The sequence below is a fragment of the Mus caroli genome, chromosome 13 (genome assembly GCF_900094665.2).
Source record: "Mus caroli chromosome 13, CAROLI_EIJ_v1.1, whole genome shotgun sequence".
In the NCBI taxonomy this organism is placed as follows: Eukaryota; Metazoa; Chordata; class Mammalia; order Rodentia; family Muridae; genus Mus; species Mus caroli.
The window spans coordinates 6,091,093-6,110,129 of NC_034582.1; the positions used below are offsets into that span (position 1 = coordinate 6,091,093).

The 19,037-nt window shown below is 38.0% G+C and overlaps 1 protein-coding gene across 6 annotated transcripts in view; it reads left to right on the forward strand.

The window, feature by feature from the left end:
* The window catches only part of Dip2c (disco interacting protein 2 homolog C), a 385,770-nt gene that overhangs the window by 245,272 nt on the left and 121,461 nt on the right, over positions 1-19,037 (forward strand). For all 6 annotated transcript variants that reach the window (XM_029468568.1, XM_029468563.1, XM_029468565.1 and 3 more), the window contains 2 exons: positions 5,944-6,069; positions 9,399-9,608. In XM_029468568.1, the coding sequence (XP_029324428.1) occupies positions 5,944-6,069; positions 9,399-9,608 (336 nt within the window). The remainder of the gene's footprint in view (positions 1-5,943; positions 6,070-9,398; positions 9,609-19,037) is intronic.

Here is a 19,037-nt window from a genome sequence, read left to right on the forward strand (position 1 = left end):
AAGAGAGGCCCATTGGACTTGCAAACTTTATATGCCCCAATATAGGGGAATGCCAGGGCCAAAAGAATGGGAATGGGTGGGTAGGGAAGTGGGGGGCACTATGGGGGACTTTTGGGATAGCATTGGAAATGTAATTGAGGAAAATATGTAATAAAAATATTAAAAAAAAACTAGATTATATCATAGTACTGAGTCTAATTGATGAGAAAACAGTGCACACAAATACTGAAGGGTATTAAGCACTGTAATAAGCTAGTTGGGCATGACATTTAATAACTTTAGCATGAGATTAGCAAATGTTTTCTCTAAATGGAAAAGATTCTTGAGGCTCTCTGGAGCTCACAACCATCAGAAAACACATATTTCCAATGCTGTTAGGAACTGAGACACTGTTCAGTAACAAAATCACAGTATGAAGTATCAACAAAAATAATTTTATGGTTGGAGGTCACCACCACATGAGGAAATGTATAAAAGAGTTGTGGTATTGAGAAAGTTGAGAACCACTGCCTTGGACTGGATAAGTAATATGACTGTGTGCCAATGAAATAATTTACATGAAGTGTCTGAGACTAGAAATGACTGAGACCTGCTCTTAAATGTAAAATGAGGCCTCCAGTAGAAATCTGGATTACTTATGTGGAGTTCAAGGGAGATGTGGTAAAGAAAGGAGCCTGATCTGCAAATTAATAGCCAAGCCATTGTGTGTGTGAGAGAGAGTTGTAGATGGGTGGTGACATCCTTGGAGTTAGTGACACCTGCCTTCAGATAAAAGCTCTTTAAGTTTTATAACCTCTGTTTACTCATTACTACAATGGAAATAAGAAGTCCTCTTCTCTGGAAATAGACTTCCCCTCTTTCACACATAGTCTTTTATGCATCTTCCAGAAGGATCTTACCAAAAGGTGAAGAAGAAAAAATCAGACCATGTCCTTTGCCTTCTTAAACGCCTCTGTTTACTGTTGTACTTAAAATGGGATGTATGGTTTTAGCTGTCCTAATAGATCTCCATTGTCCTTCTCTTGGCCTCTGGTCTTCACTCTCTCAGCCAACAGATTGTGTTTACAGTTTAGTGCCCAGACTCTTTATTCTTCTATGCTTTAGAAATAATCTTCATTTGTATTCTGGAAAAGCGCTTCTCTGGCCTCACAATTCAGACTTAGGTACTCTGTGCCTCTGGGTTATATTAGTTCTCTGCCCAAGCTGGTTGTCTCTTGTCTATCTTACCTTAGAATCTTGCAGCATGAAAAGGTCAACATCAATGAAGAGAAACTCAAAACATTTCCACTAAAATCAGGAACAACGATGTCTACTCTCTCTATTCCTCTTCAGTAGCTTTAGCTAGAGCATTAAGACAACTAAAGGAGATCAAGGTAGATATAGATAGGTAAGGTAGAAGTCAAAGTACCTTTATTTGTGGTGATAGTATACATAATTGACCACAAGAATTCCACCAGGAGCCTACTGTAGCTGATAAATACTTTCACAAAATAGCAGGATATAAAGTTAACACACCAGAGTCCATAGCCTTCCTATATAAAAATGACAAAACAAGAATGAAGTTGGGGAAACTGTTTCACAATAGTCTTAACGAAAATGTTCTGGGGGTAACCAAAGTAAGTGAAAGACTTTTATTATAAAAACTTCAAGTCTCTGAAGAAATTGAAGAAGATAGAAAGATTGTCGATACTCCTGGATTAGTAGGATTAATACAGTATAATTGGCTATTCTACAAAAGCAGTCTACAGATTCAGTGCAATCTCCATCAAAATTCTAACAATTCTTCACAGAACTTAAAAGGATAGTTTTCATCTTCATATGGAAACACACGTCCACACAAAAACCTAGCATAGCTAAAACAATCCTAAATGATAAACACTGCTAGAGATATCGCCATCCCCAATCTCCAATTATACAACTGAGTTACAGTAATAAAAACAGCATGTTCTTGGTCTAAAAACATATCACCTTGCACAAAACCCAAGCACAAATGGATCAAAGGCCTCAACATAAAACTAGAAATTAAGGAATATCCTTGAAGTAGCCCAAAGAGAACACCTGTAGCATAGACACTACGCTAAGCAATCAATAAATGGGACCTCATGAAACTGAAAAACTTGTGTAAGGCAAAGGATACAATCATTCAGACAAAGCATCAGGCTATAGAGTGGGAAAAATTATTTACCAACTCTCAATCTAACAGATGACTAATATCCAAAATATATTTTTAAAAACCCTCAATAAACCAGATATCAAAAAAGCCAAATAATCTAAATAAAAAATTAGGTATGGATCTAAATAGAGAATTGTCAAAAGAGGGAACATAAATGGCTGAAAAGCAGTTAAATGTTCAGCATGCTTAGTCAACAAGGAAAATTCAAATCAAAACTACTTTGAGATTTTTCTCTTACACCAATCAGAATAGCCAGGATCAATAGAACATATAAAAGCTGGTGAAGATGTCCAGTAAAGATAACACTCATCCATCGCTGGTGGGACTATTAGCTTGAAAACCATTGTGGAGATCAGTATGGTGGTTCCTCAAGAATCTGGGAACAGATCTACTTTAGGATCTAGCCACATAACTCTTCTGGCATTGTGGTAGTTTCAGTAACTGCCCCTACCCCATGGGATCATTTATTTGAATGCTTATTCACCTAGTAGTGGAACTCATTGATAGCATTAGAAGGATTAGGAAGTGTGTCACTAGGCTTTGAGGTTTGAAATGCCCATACCAGACCCAGGCTCTCTCTGCCCGTGGATCAGGATGGATCTCTAAGCCACTGCTCCAGCACCATGCCTACCATGCCTGCTATTCCTGTCACCACCATGCTCCCTGCCTTGATGCTAATGAATGAATATGCCTCTGAAATGTAAGCCCCCAGTTAAATGTTTTCTTTTATAGGAGTTGCAATGGTCATGTTGTCTTTTCACAGCAATAAAGCAGTGACTACGATAGGCATATCCCCAAAGGACTCTACATTCTACTCCAGAGACACTTGTTCTGCCGTGTTCATTGCTGCTCTATTAATACTAGTCAGTAATAGGAAACAAACTAAACACTCGTTAGTGCAAGAATAGATAAAAGAAAATGTTACTCAGCTGCTAAAAGAAATGAAATTTGTTGGTAAGTGAATGGAACTAGAAAACAAAATCATTCTTATGAGGTCTCTAGACCCAAAAAGATAAACATGGTATGTATTTGCTTATATGTGTATTTTAGCTGTTAAGTCTTTGAGAAACAGGCTACAATCCATATAAACCACAGAGATTAGGTATTGAGAAAGGGTGTGTGAGAGTGTGTGCATGCATGTGTATTGGAGGTAGGGAGCTGGATCTCTCTAGAAAGGGAAAATAGAATAGCTAGACATGGATGTATGGAGTCAGGGAGTGCAACAGCAGGGATAAAAGTGGAAGGGAGAGGGAAGAAGTGAGGGAAGGTAAATGGGGAGGGACAACTAAAACTAAGGGCCATTTCACGGGTCAAATGGAAATCTGATAAATTTGAAGCATCTTGAAATAAGTACATATGTGAAAGAATCATCAAATAATGGGAGAGACAAAGCCCAGGTAGACATCTCTTGTCACCAAATGAAACCTCTAGTTCCAGAAATGGGTTATATCCAACTGAATTGTTGGCTGAAGGACCCCTATGGATACCTCCAAGTAACTGAGGTTATTTCCAAGGCTATTGGTGGTTCTCCATGAACTGAATATATATAACTGAAGTCAGTACCTGCACAACTCATTACTACACAGATTTCAAGGTGGTGCCTACTTAGAGCCTTTACCTCTCATAACTTGTGTTCATGGTACTAGAAGGTACTCTCTTCATGTTACCAGAGGAGAACAGTAAAGACCAACCCAGCTGCCAGCCCTTTGATCTACAAGTGTGATCATCTTCCTTGCATGATATACTGGAATAGTAGTGGCACAAAGCTTGTGGGAGTAACAAACTGTGCCTGATAGTTTCATGTCAACTTGACACAAGTTAAAGTTATCTGGGAGGAGGGAACCTCAATTAAGAAAATGCCTCCAACACGGACAATGGTAGTATATAACTTTAATCTCAGTTCTGAGAAGGCAGGTGGATCTCTGAGTTTGAGGCCAGGCTCATCTACAAAGTGAGTACCAGGGCAACCATAGCTGTTAAAGAGAGAAACCCTGTCTTAAAAAACCTAAAAAAGAAAATAACTCCATAAGATTGGACTCATAGGCAAGCCTGTAGAGTATTTTCTTAATTAGCTGGGGAGTGGGGTAGCCCATTCTGGTGGTACCAACCCTGGGTTTGTGGTCTTGGATTCTATAAGAAAGAAGGCTGAGCAAGCCAGTAAGTAACATCCCTTCATGGCCTCTGCATCAACTCTTGCCTTCAGGTTTCTGCCCTGACATCCTTTGATAATGAACAGTGCTGTGAAAGTGTAAGCCCAGATAAACCTTTTCCTCCCCAATATGCTTTTTGGTCATCGTATTTCATCGAAGCAATAGAAGTCATAACTAAGACACTAAGTAATATCTGATTGAATTTAAGGCCTATTTGGTGAGATATAACCCATCCTTTATACTGCCAAGGTGGCCAAGAACCTGAGACTAGAGAGGCCAGGGACCTGGGGATAATCCAAATATTAGTTTTCTGTTAAAGGAAGGTAGTAATAAAATGATATTCAGCCATCGTTAAAGAAGCTTCCTCTTGCAGTAGATAGGAACAAAACCTGATCCATAGTGTGACAATGTACAGAGATGGAAAGCAAACACAAGTCCCCATCCCTAACCCAGAAGCTATTTCCAATTGATAACTGCTTAAAGAGGAAAAATTAGTTCTCTCCAATAGAGTCTCTCTCAGTATACAAACCGTTCTTGAGGACAGACCCCATGCCAAGAAGCAGATGGCCAAAACCACAAAACAAACTCAGTGGCGTTTATAGGGGTTCTTTGTCTCATAATACTTTGTCTGGACATACTTTTTCTCTTTCTTTTTTAATTTACAAATCTTTTGTGTATATATTATAGTTTCCAGTGTATTTTATGGGATTTCTGGGTGTGTAAAGTGTGTATCTGTATGTGTTTCTTGTGCTTTCTCTTTGGCTTTTTTCCTTCTGTTTGTTTTTACCTATTCTGTTCTGGTTTTATCTTATTATTTTTAGATACCTATTTGTATTCATCTGTGTGTGGGGGGGGGGGAGGGGATGATGAGTCAGGAGGATCTGGGAGTTGGAGAGGAAACCTTTACTAGAATAAATTGTATGGAAAAATCTATTTTTAATAAACTATGTGTTATACCTTATAGTTCTTATTAAATATTTATCAACATTTTTTACAAATTTTAAAAAAGAGAAAAGAAAATTGCTGCATGAAGCTCAGTGCTTGCTTCTGTCTTGTTACCCTAAGTCCTTTGTAAGATGTTGTCTTAAAATGTAAGCGTTCATTCAGTTTAGGGATGTAGTTTAGTGTTAAGTTTTTGTCCAGCATATGCAGCACCTTCCCTTCCATCCCCAGCCATGGAAAAAGAAAACATAGAATTGGCATTCAGTAATATCTGTGGAAATGATATTTTGGGTTAATAAGTATACAATATTTAACAAAGTGCCTGGCTTGTAGCTTACACTTCCTGACTGTAGTGAGCTATAAGGTGTACATAACCCCTCTAACAGTATTTTGGAAGGAGTTACCAAGCTTGGGCAGGTGGTCAAGGTTCATTCATTTTATGAAAAGCCACAAGCATTCTGGCACCAATGTTTTGTTTATATACTTTCAATTCTAATAAAGTGAATTAATTGATGTATATTTCCACTGGAAATTTCATTCTGGTAGAATGGCCGTGCTTTCCTTTACCCTTTTATTTCTGAGCTTAGGTACAAAGTCCAATGTACTACAGGGACACAGGGTTGGATGGCAGCTCTGGTCATAAGACTTTGGAATAACTGGGGTCTCTCTTGGTTTCAGATGTTCATACAGAAGCTGTCCAGGCAGCTCTTGCTAAACACAAAGAAAGGAAAATGGCAGTACCTATGCCTTCCAAACGAAGATCCCTGGTTGTACAGACCTCCATGGATGCCTACACTCCCCCAGGTGAGCAATACCTTCAGTATTTCTGCTTCTTGAATGTGTGCCGAATCTGCCTTAGAATTAATTGATAACTATTTGAGCAATAACAATCTTAAAATTTTTAAGTCACAATACAATATGGCTTTCAATCACAGCATTTGCGCATGTACATTGTAATTGCTCATCCCCCTTAGTGTCCTCCTAATCCCCCATGCCATCCCTTTCACTCTCCCAATTTATCACTTGCTCCCTTTTATGTCACACATATCCCATTGCTCTTTCTTGTCCCCTCCCTTTAGATCTTATCTTCTCCTCTTATAATTCCTTCTCTTCTTTCAGGACACACACACACACAGAGCGAGCGAGCGAGCAAAAGAGAGAGAGAGAGAGAGAGAGAGAGAGAGAGAGAGAGAGAGGTTGATTCTAAAGGTGAATGGGAATATGAAGGTTCCTCTTAGTATGGTTTATTTCTGTAACACAATGAACTCTCTTTACTCCATCCATTCTCTTGCAAATGTCATTTTATTGTTGTTTTTTTGCAGCTGAATAAAAGTCTGTTATATGTATCTAACCACATAGTCTTTATTCACTCATTTCTTGAAGAATATACTTAAGTTGATCATATAACCTGGCTCCTGTGACTTGTGCAAGAGAGTGTCTGTAGTGTTGACATAGAGTCCTTCCGGTATATGCCCAGGAGGTAACAATTTTGTGAACCATACTCTAAAAACAGCATCTGAGTAACTTGAAAGGGAAAAATTTTGACATCATTATGTTTGTACCTATATTAATAAGTATTTTAGACTTTTCATCAATACTCAATTATAATTACTCAAAGCCTTATAAAAGTTTACTCAATTATTTATCTATACAGAATATATTATATCTTTTAGTTATAACTGAAGTTAGATAGATCTTTCTTCTGAAAGGCAGGTGTATGCATATTGTTAAATCTTTAAAATACTAATGTAGTATATTATTGTATTTTGGAAGAAATCAAGTAAATTGGTTAGTCACTTGAGATGGTATCCTGAAACAGGAGTCACTGGGTATTACTTGTAGAGTGTGAGTAATTTAAATTTAAAATACAATATTTAACTTCAATAGGTTTTCACATTCCTCACCTCTGCTATTGTAGTGTAAAAACAGCCATTGTTGTATGTCTGTGAATGGAAGTGCTGTGTCTCAGTAAAAGTTTATAAAACAAGTAGTAGGCATAATTTGATCCACAGACAAATTTAACTCTTGATCTAAAATGATTGAAAGTAATGTCATGTTTACTTTCTTTTTTTTCCAAATTACTGTGTTTTATGTGACTAGTAAAATAGTTGTTGCTATATGGTTTATTTTAAATGGCTGACATATGTCACAGGAAAGTTAAGATATTTGCTTGCCTGTGGTGAGGGCTTCCTAGCTATGCTACAATAGGGTAGATAACATTACAATGAGTGTTAAGAGAGAGAGAGATCCCTTAGGAAGACAGGGAGCCAAAACACTTGACCAGTCTCACTTTTTATAACAGCATACTCCCACAGGACCTAAGAAGTTCCTGTGAAAACTCTCATTTCCATCTGGTAGCACTAAATTACTGTACTCAAAGAGCTCAGGAGCCCGTTTTTTCAATAGCTGAGAATTTTGGAGGATTTGTACAAGTTTCCTATCTACAAGATCATACCGTCTGTGAATAAAGACACTTCTCTTTAGATTGGGGTGTTTATGATTAGTTTTATCAGTCTGTTTCACTGGCTATAACCTTCTAAATAAGGTTCACTAGAAGTGATAAGGATTCCTTTGCATCATTCTCAGCCTTGGCAGGGATGTTCTTAGTCATTTTCTACTAAATGTAATCCCAGGTGTGGAGTTTTACTGATGGACTTTCAACAATTTGAGGAAATTTTTCTTGTATTCGTAGTTTGTTGAATAATTTAAACTTGATATTATCAAATACTGGTGCTAAAGGACACCACATGTTGCCACTCCTTTACTGTATTAGTGACATCAATTCACCTTTAAATGCTAACTTTAACTTTAATTGTCGGTCTTAGTGTCCAGTTCCAGCCACCACCTGGTGATAGTGTATCATCCGTCCTGTATGTTGCTTGTTTAGTTAACTAATATTTTGTGGAGGATTTTGTGTCTGTATAGGGATGTTATACGATCGTTTTATCTTAAAAGATGGTATGGATGTTGTAAGAAATGAAAGATTGACCAGAAAGGGGCATATGAAAAATTCCGTAATTTTCGTATCTCTCAAAATCTTAAAAATAAATACATAGAATGTTTAAGTTTCACTCCATATAAGTAATGTTATATAAAAATTACATGCTAAAGGGAATTTTCTAACATTTTTAACAAAATATGTAGAGCACATGGATAATGATAAAATACTGTAGCTATCTTAATGGTGCTGTTTCTGTCCTGATATTTCTGAGCTCTCTCTCTCTCTCTCTCTCTCTTTTTTTTTTTAATATTTTATTACTTATTTTTCTGAGCCCTCTTGTTTCTTACTATATCACCTAACTCATCTCTTGATAGGTTCCTAAGTCATTCTTACCCTGCAGATTAGATACCAAACACTGCAGTCATTCATTCTTAACCCATTGTTGCTAACTGAAAACACATTGAATGAAACCTATTAGTTTTCATGAATAATGTACATTTTCCTTAGGTTATCTCTTTTTCATTTAGAAAGATAAACCAACTGAATATGAGAACATTTTCTAGTATACAAATGCTATAAAAGTGAGTAGATTTTATTGAGCATAAAATGTGATGTTAGGAGTATGTACTGAGCTCTAGAGGTGGAGACAGAGCACAAAGTGGATAAGTAAGTGGAGATGAAGATAAGGTGTATGTACTTTAAAGTGAGTTCTTTTTGAACTGCCATTTCTTCATTAAAAGCTTGAAATTTGAGGAGCCTTGTAGTTAGGTTGTTCTTATTTTTAAGCCTAAAAATAATTGATAGTTCAGAAAATTAGTCAGAAGGACTCACTGCAACGCTATTTGTAAACACGTGGAAGCAGCTTAAAAATGTCTTAGAAAGTGGTGCCCCATCCTGTAACTTTGTAATTATGTGTATAAAGAAGATACTGGCTTCTTCCCAAAGAGTTAAACTGAGAAAGTCAAGCATCTTTGCCTAGGTGCAATGTCCAGATAAATTTCCTATAGCATACTTAAGGCATTTTAGTTATGAAACTTAATATATATAAAAACTGTATTTGGAGAGCTGAATAACTTTTTAAGAATGTTTGAAGCCAAAAGCAATTCTTGGTAGTGTGTAGAAAGGGGCTGAGACTGAGGGGTGGGCATCTTTGCTACACTGTTTAACAAGTCAAATCTCTTCTTGAAAACAGATACCTCTTCCGGTTCAGAAGATGAAGGCTCAGTACAGGGTGATTCCCAGGGAACCCCCACTTCTAGCCAGGGCAGCATCAACATGGAGCATTGGATCAGCCAGGCCATCCATGGCTCTACCACATCAACAACCTCCTCCTCCTCCACGCAGAGTGGGGGCAGTGGGGCAGCACACCGGCTGGCAGATGTCATGGCCCAGACACACATAGGTGAGTGAGATGCACGCAGCTGGGGTGGATGGGTGCTTTTGCCTTGGTCTAGTGTGCTTTTGTTGTTACCTGAGTTAGCACGGAGTGTTGGTTTGTCCTCTCAGAATGCTCTGGTTATCAATTCTGATGGATACCAGGAAAAACCCTTCAGATTTGGGGTTGCTGCACTGGACTGCATTTTTGAAACTTTTGCTTATGGTTATTCAATACCTCAATCTCTTGTAGCAAGAATTCCACCAGCTTTGTGTTGGTGTTAGAATGTATCTTGTTCATTAGGAAAGCTTGCAGCCATATCTAATTACATGTTTGTGTTTTATGCTAAATAAACTAGTCAATGAAATTTTGTAGTGTTGGTAAACACAACAGATTATAAAGTACACTTGCTGTTAGTTGGGGAGGGGGTCATTTGAGGAACTTGAAGGACTTAATTTTTGCCAAAGGCATTCCAATTATTTAGATACTTGAAACTATTCTGTATGTAGACTCTAGAATGAGGAAGGTAGGTAGATTAGAAAAAGTACAAGATGGGCTAGAAAGGTGGCTCAGCAGAGGTAAGAGTACGTAGTCCTCTTGCAGAGCACCTAGGGTTTGTTGCCAGCACAAGCACTCGACTGTTCACATCTGCCTGTAACTTCAACTCCAGGCAATCCAGCAGCCTCTCTGGCCTCCTCAGTCAGCCAGACTCACATGATTCTATCCTCAGATTCATATACATAATGAAAAATAAAACTCTAAAACCCAAATATCAGAAACACGACTGTGGGGCATCTGAAAACAGTTTAGAAATGGAGGCAAGTACTAATTAGAGGAAATGTGTGTTAGATGAGTAATTGTGGATAATTTCATATTTCATATGAAATATGTGAATGATGTTATCATTTTCTACCCATGTTCTTGTTACTGCACCCCAGTTACCTTTCAACAAGGAGCAGGAAATGGAATGAATGAGTTAAACATGCCACAGTCAGCACAGATATTCAGACTGTGGATTTTTAACTACTTGATAGACAGGCAAAGTAATTTCAAACTGACATTTTAAGCTTCACCTCAGTTGAACTCAGTGAACAAAGTTAAAAGCATTGACCTTTCTTATATCCAAAATGAGTCTGCTGGTCTGTTGCCCTAAGAGCAGCATCCGTTTTGAGTTTCCCCATTAACAACCTCTGGGTTCTTGAAGTCGCTTATCAGTGAAGGGGAAAACATGGGAACCATAATTTCTTGCCTTTGTACCTCTTAGAACTGTTGCAAATAAAAAGGAGAAAATAGTAACATTCTCAAGTTTTTAAAGCAATTCTTCTTTTCAAAGTTATATACTTCAATTTAACACATTTTGAAGAAAATTATCAGTTAATGTTACTAATAACTTCCATTTGAAATATCATAAAATTAAACATTGTGTATATTTTAGACAACACAATTTATTCTTGCTTACTGGAGCTTAGGATGGCTGCTAATGCTGTCAGCTGTCCATGGTACCTGAGCAGAGACCTTACCTACCAATTCTGCCACATGAAAGTATTTATATTCTCTGAGTTTGTTCTTTTAAGAAGATTCTCAGAATCTTACTAAGAAGAGATCCTCCAAGTTCCTGGCTCTTCTTCTATTCTTCTATTGCTCTTATATAAGCAATTTACCTTGTGAAAATCTCTCACCATTGAACTGTTTAAACATCTTAATCCACAGAAAACAATGGAAGAGAACAGACCTAGATGTCCTACTTCTGCCCTGAGAGTGAGAGACTAGACTGGGATACAGTAAAAATCTTAGTATTTTTGAACAAATTAATCACTGCTTTTGTCTTTCCCTTTGTGAGTTTACACTTGGAATATTTGAGGAAATTATAGCATGCAGATTTAAATTTATCTAAACTATAAAAGATTGCATTACTCATACACACCAAGGCTCAGTGTATCCTAAATATAACTTCTGAGTTTGTGACATTTCAGTAATTTCTCATTTGGCACAAGGGTAAGTTCCTAGAATATCTGGGACTTAATCTATAGGGATTCCCATTTTTAAAGCAATGGCAAGATAATAAAATTATGAAAATTTGAATACTTGATTTCAGAGACAAAGGCAGAAAAAAATCAAAGTTGGCAGCACTTGGTCTTCTGTTGAGATCATCAAAAGCTTTAGAAAAAAATAGCAAAATAGAGTGTGTGCCTTTGTGTATATGTATGCACGTTTGACAAAGCTCAAGGCAAAATAAACTACCAAATCACATATGATCCCACTGGGCAAGTTGCTTCATGTGGAGCCAGAAAAGATGTCTTTTGCACACAGGTGAGAAAAGCCAAGAGATAGCCAGCCATGCAGTCTCTTCCAAAATGGGCATTCTTCTGTTCCCTGGTTCAAGCAAAATCTCAAATCCTGTATTTTTTTCTGCAAATGTTATTGAGCATATGTCTAAGACATCCTCCATGTATTTTGGTAAGCCAGGCTGGCTTACTGTAGGATAAAACAATTATGTTCTGAGCTCTTATTTTACTTTTTCCTGTGGTGCTTGCTGTGTATATGGAAAAATATGCTTGTTACACTACAGCTGATGATCCTAACAGCAAAGCCTCCAACCCGACAGTGCTCAGTTCTGAGACTGTGCAGAATGCTAGTATAAAGGAGCAGACTGATGTCCTCAGTTCCTGCATTGCTGACAGAGTCATCCACCGTCTGACTTCCGGCCTTCTCTCCATCACCATAACCAGGATAGCTAGTTTTCTGGGCATGAAACCGAGGGTCTTGTGAATACCAGCCAAGCTCTGTACCACTGAGGCACACCCCTACTCAGAATGACTCTGGCTCATTCATTTTAGTTATGAAAGTATTAAGTATTATAAGGCTGAGCATTTTAGCTCAGTGTTTGCTTCTTGTGGCTTATTCCATCCTAAACACTGCAAAATCAAAGAAAATTTAAAACTCTAAAAAAATCTTAGAAATGAAGGGGTTAATGCTTTGTAAAATTTTACAGAATGAAAAGGTGAGAAATGTAACTTAGACTAGCCAGTATATTTACTTAGATGAGCTTAAACTCTGTAATATGTATTTGAAAGTGTTGAGTAAAATATAGGACTTAGATAACTTAAGTAGAGAAATTGAACACACTGTATTCATATAGTTGTAGAGTAAGCACTAAGAACAAAGCAGAACAGATAGCATTATGCTGTACATTCAAAAGCAGGCTATATACATGCATTTTTTCTTGATTTTAAGCCTTTGTAATCTTTTGATAATTCTTTCATCTGACAACAATGTCTCAGAGTATGCTGAGAGTATATTTTTATTAACCCAATCTTTATAAAAGTAATTGCTTTTCCCAAAATGTTTTAGAATTCAGTTGACATAAATTTTGCTTTCAATATACACTGTTTGCATTACTCCTCAAAAGATCTGAATTAAAGGTGTGTCTTCCCCTTTCAAATGATCTAATGAAGGAAAATCTTCACAGGTGCACCAGTCAGCTGGGTTTTAGTTAATTCCAGATGTTGTCAATTAGACAACCAAGAACAGCCATCACAGACCCTGTCTCAAAAAATAAGGTTATATCAATAGAGGAAAGACACTCATGTGTCAACTTGTGTCTGCCACTCATGTGCCTACCCACATAAGTGCACACCAGTATGTATGGATATAAACACAAATACACAACAAAAATTAATTTGTAAAAATCTTTTGATCATCTACCACAGAGATGCATTATTTGTTCTATAATGAGCAAGAGCCTGGCAGTTGGATGTTTTGATTGTGGAGTTGGCTTTATTAGGAAACTTATTCAGAGAGTTTGAATAACCACCATTAAAAATTACCCTTACTTATCTGAAATTATCATAAGTATTTATACTTTTCAAACATTCATAGCTTTGAAATAGCACTGAAATTGTGATGTTACTACAGCCTGGCTTCTAAGGGCTGAGGTCCCCCTATTGTCCCAACCCCTCTCAACTGGAGGTAGTATTGCAGTTAGAACATTATAATTTTAGAGCAGCTCAGCAAATTTTAACTGTGCAGAGACAGAGAATAAATAGTTTAGGCTCTGTGTGCATGTACCACTGCAGGTGTTGAGCATGGTGCCTCCATCACTAAAGAAACTACATAAACAAAGGCACATATGTGTGCTGATATTTCTAAAGTCAGTGCCAGGCACAACCACTATGCAAGTTTGTCAATCCAGATTTTAGAATTTCAATCAGTTTTACTCCAAAAGCAAAGTACTAAAAAGCATGAGTCTTGTATAAGATAATGCAAGGCTGAGTAGAGATTGTCAGTGGTGACCTACATCATGTGTCCAGTTCTCTAATTTACTATCAAGATGTTTAAAACATGGATTGGACCTGTCACTTTATGCTAGAAATGATTTCATATTGTGATCCTTCAACACACATTTTTACACGGACCTATTAAATTCTAAATAATGCTTGTTTGCTCCAAAAGTATCCTTTTGGAGCACTTCCACTTCATCTTCTGCACTTCCACTTTGGAGGAAATTAGCCTTCAATTTTGTAAGAAATTTGGTGCACATTTTGTATACAAGATAAAATTTCACCTAGTCACTGACTTCTAACTACCTGTGATTTACAGTGCATTTAATTTAGAAAGTAGTAATAGTCATTCACACCTCTGTGCTCAGGATTTTCCCAAATTCTTTCTTGGGGCCTGACACAGGACAAAAGGCTGAGTGAAATCCCTAATCTAGTCTATGCTCAGGGAGCCCTTGGCAGCAGTTCCTGTTTGGTTGCAGGACACTATGTCATTGGGTTTCTACAGCCACATTGAGAAATAATAGTTCTAGCCTTATTTTCACATCACATCTTTCTGGAATTTCTATATCATAAATATGAGGAAGAGTATATGGGGAACTGTGTATAATCAATAAAAGACAATCTTGACTCTCAGATCCTTACATATGGAACCACAGCAGCCTTTTCCAACCTAGCCTCTTGGTTTGTTTTCTAGATAATGTAGATTTAAGAGCAGTTATGAATCACCGTTAGGAGCTTAGCAAACAGGAGAGATCAATCTGTGGCAGAAGCAGTGTTAGAAGAGGGTTGTTATGTAGCTGGATAACTACAAAAGGAATTCAACATTTTCCTGACTGTCACAGAGTTTTTCTGGGTGTAATAGGGGTCTCATTGTGTGTGCATGTTCTTACTTGTGTGCTATAGTAGACCTTCCTTAGTATATTACTCTGGGCTGAGACCTCACCATTAGAGACCATTTTATTCCATTTCTACTGTGGGGAGACTGCAGGCAAATGTCCTGTCTTCCACTTAATTACACATGCGAGAGGATATTGATTCAGTGAGAACTCAAGCTGAAGGAGTCCTCTGGAGCAGGCAGTGCTTGGCAGACACAGTTGGATGCTTTGACATCAAAAAGGTGCTTCTGCTTTTCTGTCACCATTAGGTGGCTTTGTGGAGGACTAGGTCACATCTAGTGCCATTGTGTTTTAAAAAGGAGTATTTACAAGCCAGGCAAACCCTGTCTCAAAAAAAAAAAAAAAAATCCAAAGAAGCATTCCTCACATGGTTTCCGATTGTTTCTGCCCTGACATCCCCCAGGGATGAATTATTACCTGGAAGAATAAGTTGAAATAAACCCTTTCCTCCCCAAGTTGCTTTTGGTCAGAGTATTTTATCACGGCTAGAGAAAGAAAAAGCAGTTTATGTATTACCTCTTTCCCCTCAAAATCCCCACATTTTTCCTCACTATAGGATAAAGCTACCAGTGGCTTTAAAAACCTCTGCCACTCTAATGACACAAGACACTTATTCTAGTATACAGCAGGATTTGATGAATATTTTGAAGGTTTTTACATATAGCACCTACTCTGGAAACACCCGCTGAGAGGTGAGGAAAAAGTTGGTTCAGATCAGAAGGATAAGTTCAAATAAACTCAATAAGCTTTAGGCTGGAGGCCAAGCAGTCCTATGCATCAGGAAAGCTTAAAGAGCTCTCACCACCAGGATTTTTGTCTTTTAAGACCTCTCACTGCTCAGCTCAGTTTCCCAAGGCTTTTTTGTTTGTTCTGTATGTGCATGTTCATATTCTATAGGCACACATACTCAATATGTCCACCCACAGGGGTCAAAGGTTGATGTCGGGATGTTTGCTCTCATCAGTTGCTCTCCATCTTATTTTTTTGAGACAGAAGGACTTCATTTAAGCTACGCTGGACAGCTAGAAACTTTTAACAACTCAACTGTCTCCATCACCCTGAGTTCAGTTAAAGATATCTGTGGCCATACTTAGCTTTACACATGGTTACTGGGAATTTAAACTCAAGTTCTCATGCTTGCATGAGCCAACACTACAAACTGCACAATCTCCATAGTCCTCACCAGGCTTTTAAAAATCAAAAGAAAATGACTCCCATCTTTCCAGGTCCCTGGGAGGAGTTGCTTGTACTGTAAACCCTATCCTTAGAGCTACTTCTAAGATCTCTCTGTCCCCAAAACAGCATGTGAACTTCCCACAGGAAATTACTGAGTAATTACACCTATGCTGGCATCAGTACTGCTCTAAACAGTTGGGATGGGTCCTTAAGAACATAAAATTGGAGACTGCTCAACAGGAAGATAGAGGATGCTGTAAATCAACCATTTTCATGAAAGTATATGCAAACTGTTTTTTCTTTTATTTATTTATTTATTTATTTATTTATTTATTTATTTATTTGGTTTTTCACTTTGTAGACCAGGCCAGCCTCAAACTCAGAAATCCACCTGCCTCTGCCTCCCAAGTGGTGGGTTTAAGGGCATGCACCACCACGTCCAGCTCTGTTATTTTTTTTTTAACCTTTCATCAGTACCAGGATATCTTAACTCACTATCATGCCCTCAGCATGGAAATTTTAAGTTCCTGTTTATAAACAGCTGTTGCTGGCCCTGATCAATATCAAGGTATTAGTTGGTCCTCTTTGCTGAGCCTTCCTGAGTCATTGCCTCTTCACTGTTCTAACTCCTTCTTAATCACAGACTCTGAAAGGTATCTTCATTCTAGCTTCCAGCCACATAGAGTTATAAAATGACCTCCTTAAATACTGAAGCTATAAAATATTTATAACCTACATAATTTATGCTCAATAAATGTAGGACAATTCAGAATGTGAGTGAATACATGAATGAGCACATTAGCAACCATTTTCAGAGAAGACCAAAGATGGGTTTCTAACATCATCCTGAGAGCAATATTCTGTAATCTTAACTGTAGGACCGGTATTCTCAAAGGGTCAACAGTAGAACTCACTTATGAACTATATATTTCAGTCTTTACATAAATTTTAAAGAAAGATAAAAACCTTCAAATTTGGTATTAATATGCAGAATACAATGGTGGTGTTGGTTGACTGATTGAGAATGACTAATGAGTTACTATTTCAAAGGAACCCAAATTTTCATTCATTGAAAATTTTCAAGCTCTAGAGTCTTGTGGATAATTCAACCACCATTGCTCAGTGAAAGTGGGGAAAAACAAAACAAAACAAAAAACAAAACCAAAACAACAACAACAAAAAAAAAACTGTTCCCATCTGCAAAAAGGATGCCTATGAGACAGGCCCATCTGAGCACTAGGCCTACCCAGTCTGCCCTGCTGTTTCAGGTTCTTGGCAAGTTGGCAAGTCATGGGCTCAGCTTCTACAGAACATTATAAACCAAATACTTCAATAAGAATGCAGAGGATATTTAAACAAAGAGGAAAAGCAGAATGTTCCAGTGTCCTGGAATTAAAACTTAAATGCTGTTCAAACTGTAGGTGACACTCAGACAAGCCACAAGATTCGTGTGAACACAGGCTGGCCCCACCTCCTTTTGATCAGGTGTAAATACTCTAATACTCCCCCCAGGTATGATAGGTTGTGTCAAGTGGATAATAACTAGCCAGCACGCATAAATCTGGAAACACTTCGAGGTTACCCAGCTGTCACTGTTTCTATTTTTTTACACTATCAGATATATAAGAATCATTATTCATCCCCTCACAGAAGTGGGAATTCTGTCTAATGCAAACTCTGATTGAATAGCCCTAATGATATACTATGTTGAAATGCATGGCTAATGTGAATCAAATTGAACCTCAGGATGTTCAGACTCAGAGACTGCTATTTTACAGGATGCCTTTTGGATCTTGTTCATTACAAGTTAGCATGCATTGTGGGGTATTTGTTTGTTTGTTTGTTTTGCAGTTGCATGCTCCAGGGGGTATAATGTTTGGCCATGAGGTAGTGGAGTTCTAGAGAATTAGATCATTTGGAAACATGAATGAGAGCCTATTTGGCAGAAGCACAGATGGGGTGTGACAAGGTTAAATACAAAGTTGAAGAAGATAAAGAGGAAACTTGGATGATTCCCCTTTTCTACTTCCCCTCATAGGAGTAACTAGGTGGCATGTCCTTCATCCTGCTCCTTCCTCTAGAACTCCCATGACTATTTCTGCCACAGGCACACCTTCCTGGCACTAGGATCTCAGAAATTGCTCATAAGGATGTGGGACAGTTTATCTGGTGGTCACAGTAAAATGCCATGGACTGTGAGACTTGATCAGGGAGATTTGATCCCTCAGCTCTGGGGCCTAGAAGTTAGAGATGTGCAGGTACAAGCAGTGTTGAGTTCTAGAGGTCTCTCTCATAGCTCAGAGGGAGCCATGTCTTTTGTAATCCCCATGGATTACATGGTCTTTTCTCCATCTATGTCTGTACCCCGAGTCTTCCTTCTTTCTTTAAAAATTCTTTACCTAGTTGATTGCTTGTTTGTTGGTTGGTTTGGGTATGCATGTTGAGAGAACATGTACACCGTGGGACATATGTGGAGATCAGAAGACAACTTTTGGAAGTCTGTTGTCTCTCTTCACTTTGTGGGCTCCTGGGATGAAACTGATGTCATCAGACTTGCTCAGTAATTTACTGAGCCATCTTTCTGGCCTGATTCCTCTTTCTGATAAGGTCATCAAATATAGTGGGTTAGGGTCCATTCCACTAGCTTTGTTTTTGTTTGTTCATTTGTTTTGGTGACCATCTGCAAAGTACCTGGCCCTAAATATACAGTCACATTCTGATGTACTGAGAGTTGAGTTGTAGGCTGAGAATTCAGACCAAGAAATGATATTCTTAGGAAGGAACATGGTGAATGGCCTTTTTAGAAGTCTGCTGCCACCTTTGAATCTACAAAACATCCAGAGACTCAAGCCTCATACAACTAACTGATTCTATCTGGCTGTTGAATGTGCCTGTGTGCATCGTCGAATGACATGCTAGTGAAGAATCTCGCCTTCAGTAAAGTGTGTATACAATGATAGTGAAATGGAGCACTAGTGTATGTGTATTTCCCTCACTGCCATTATGAAGTGAGTGTAAGATAGGTGTCACCGTCATTTATAAAATAGGAACCAAAGATATGGGAGGTTCATTACAGAACTTGGACCCATGTGGTTCAGTCCTGT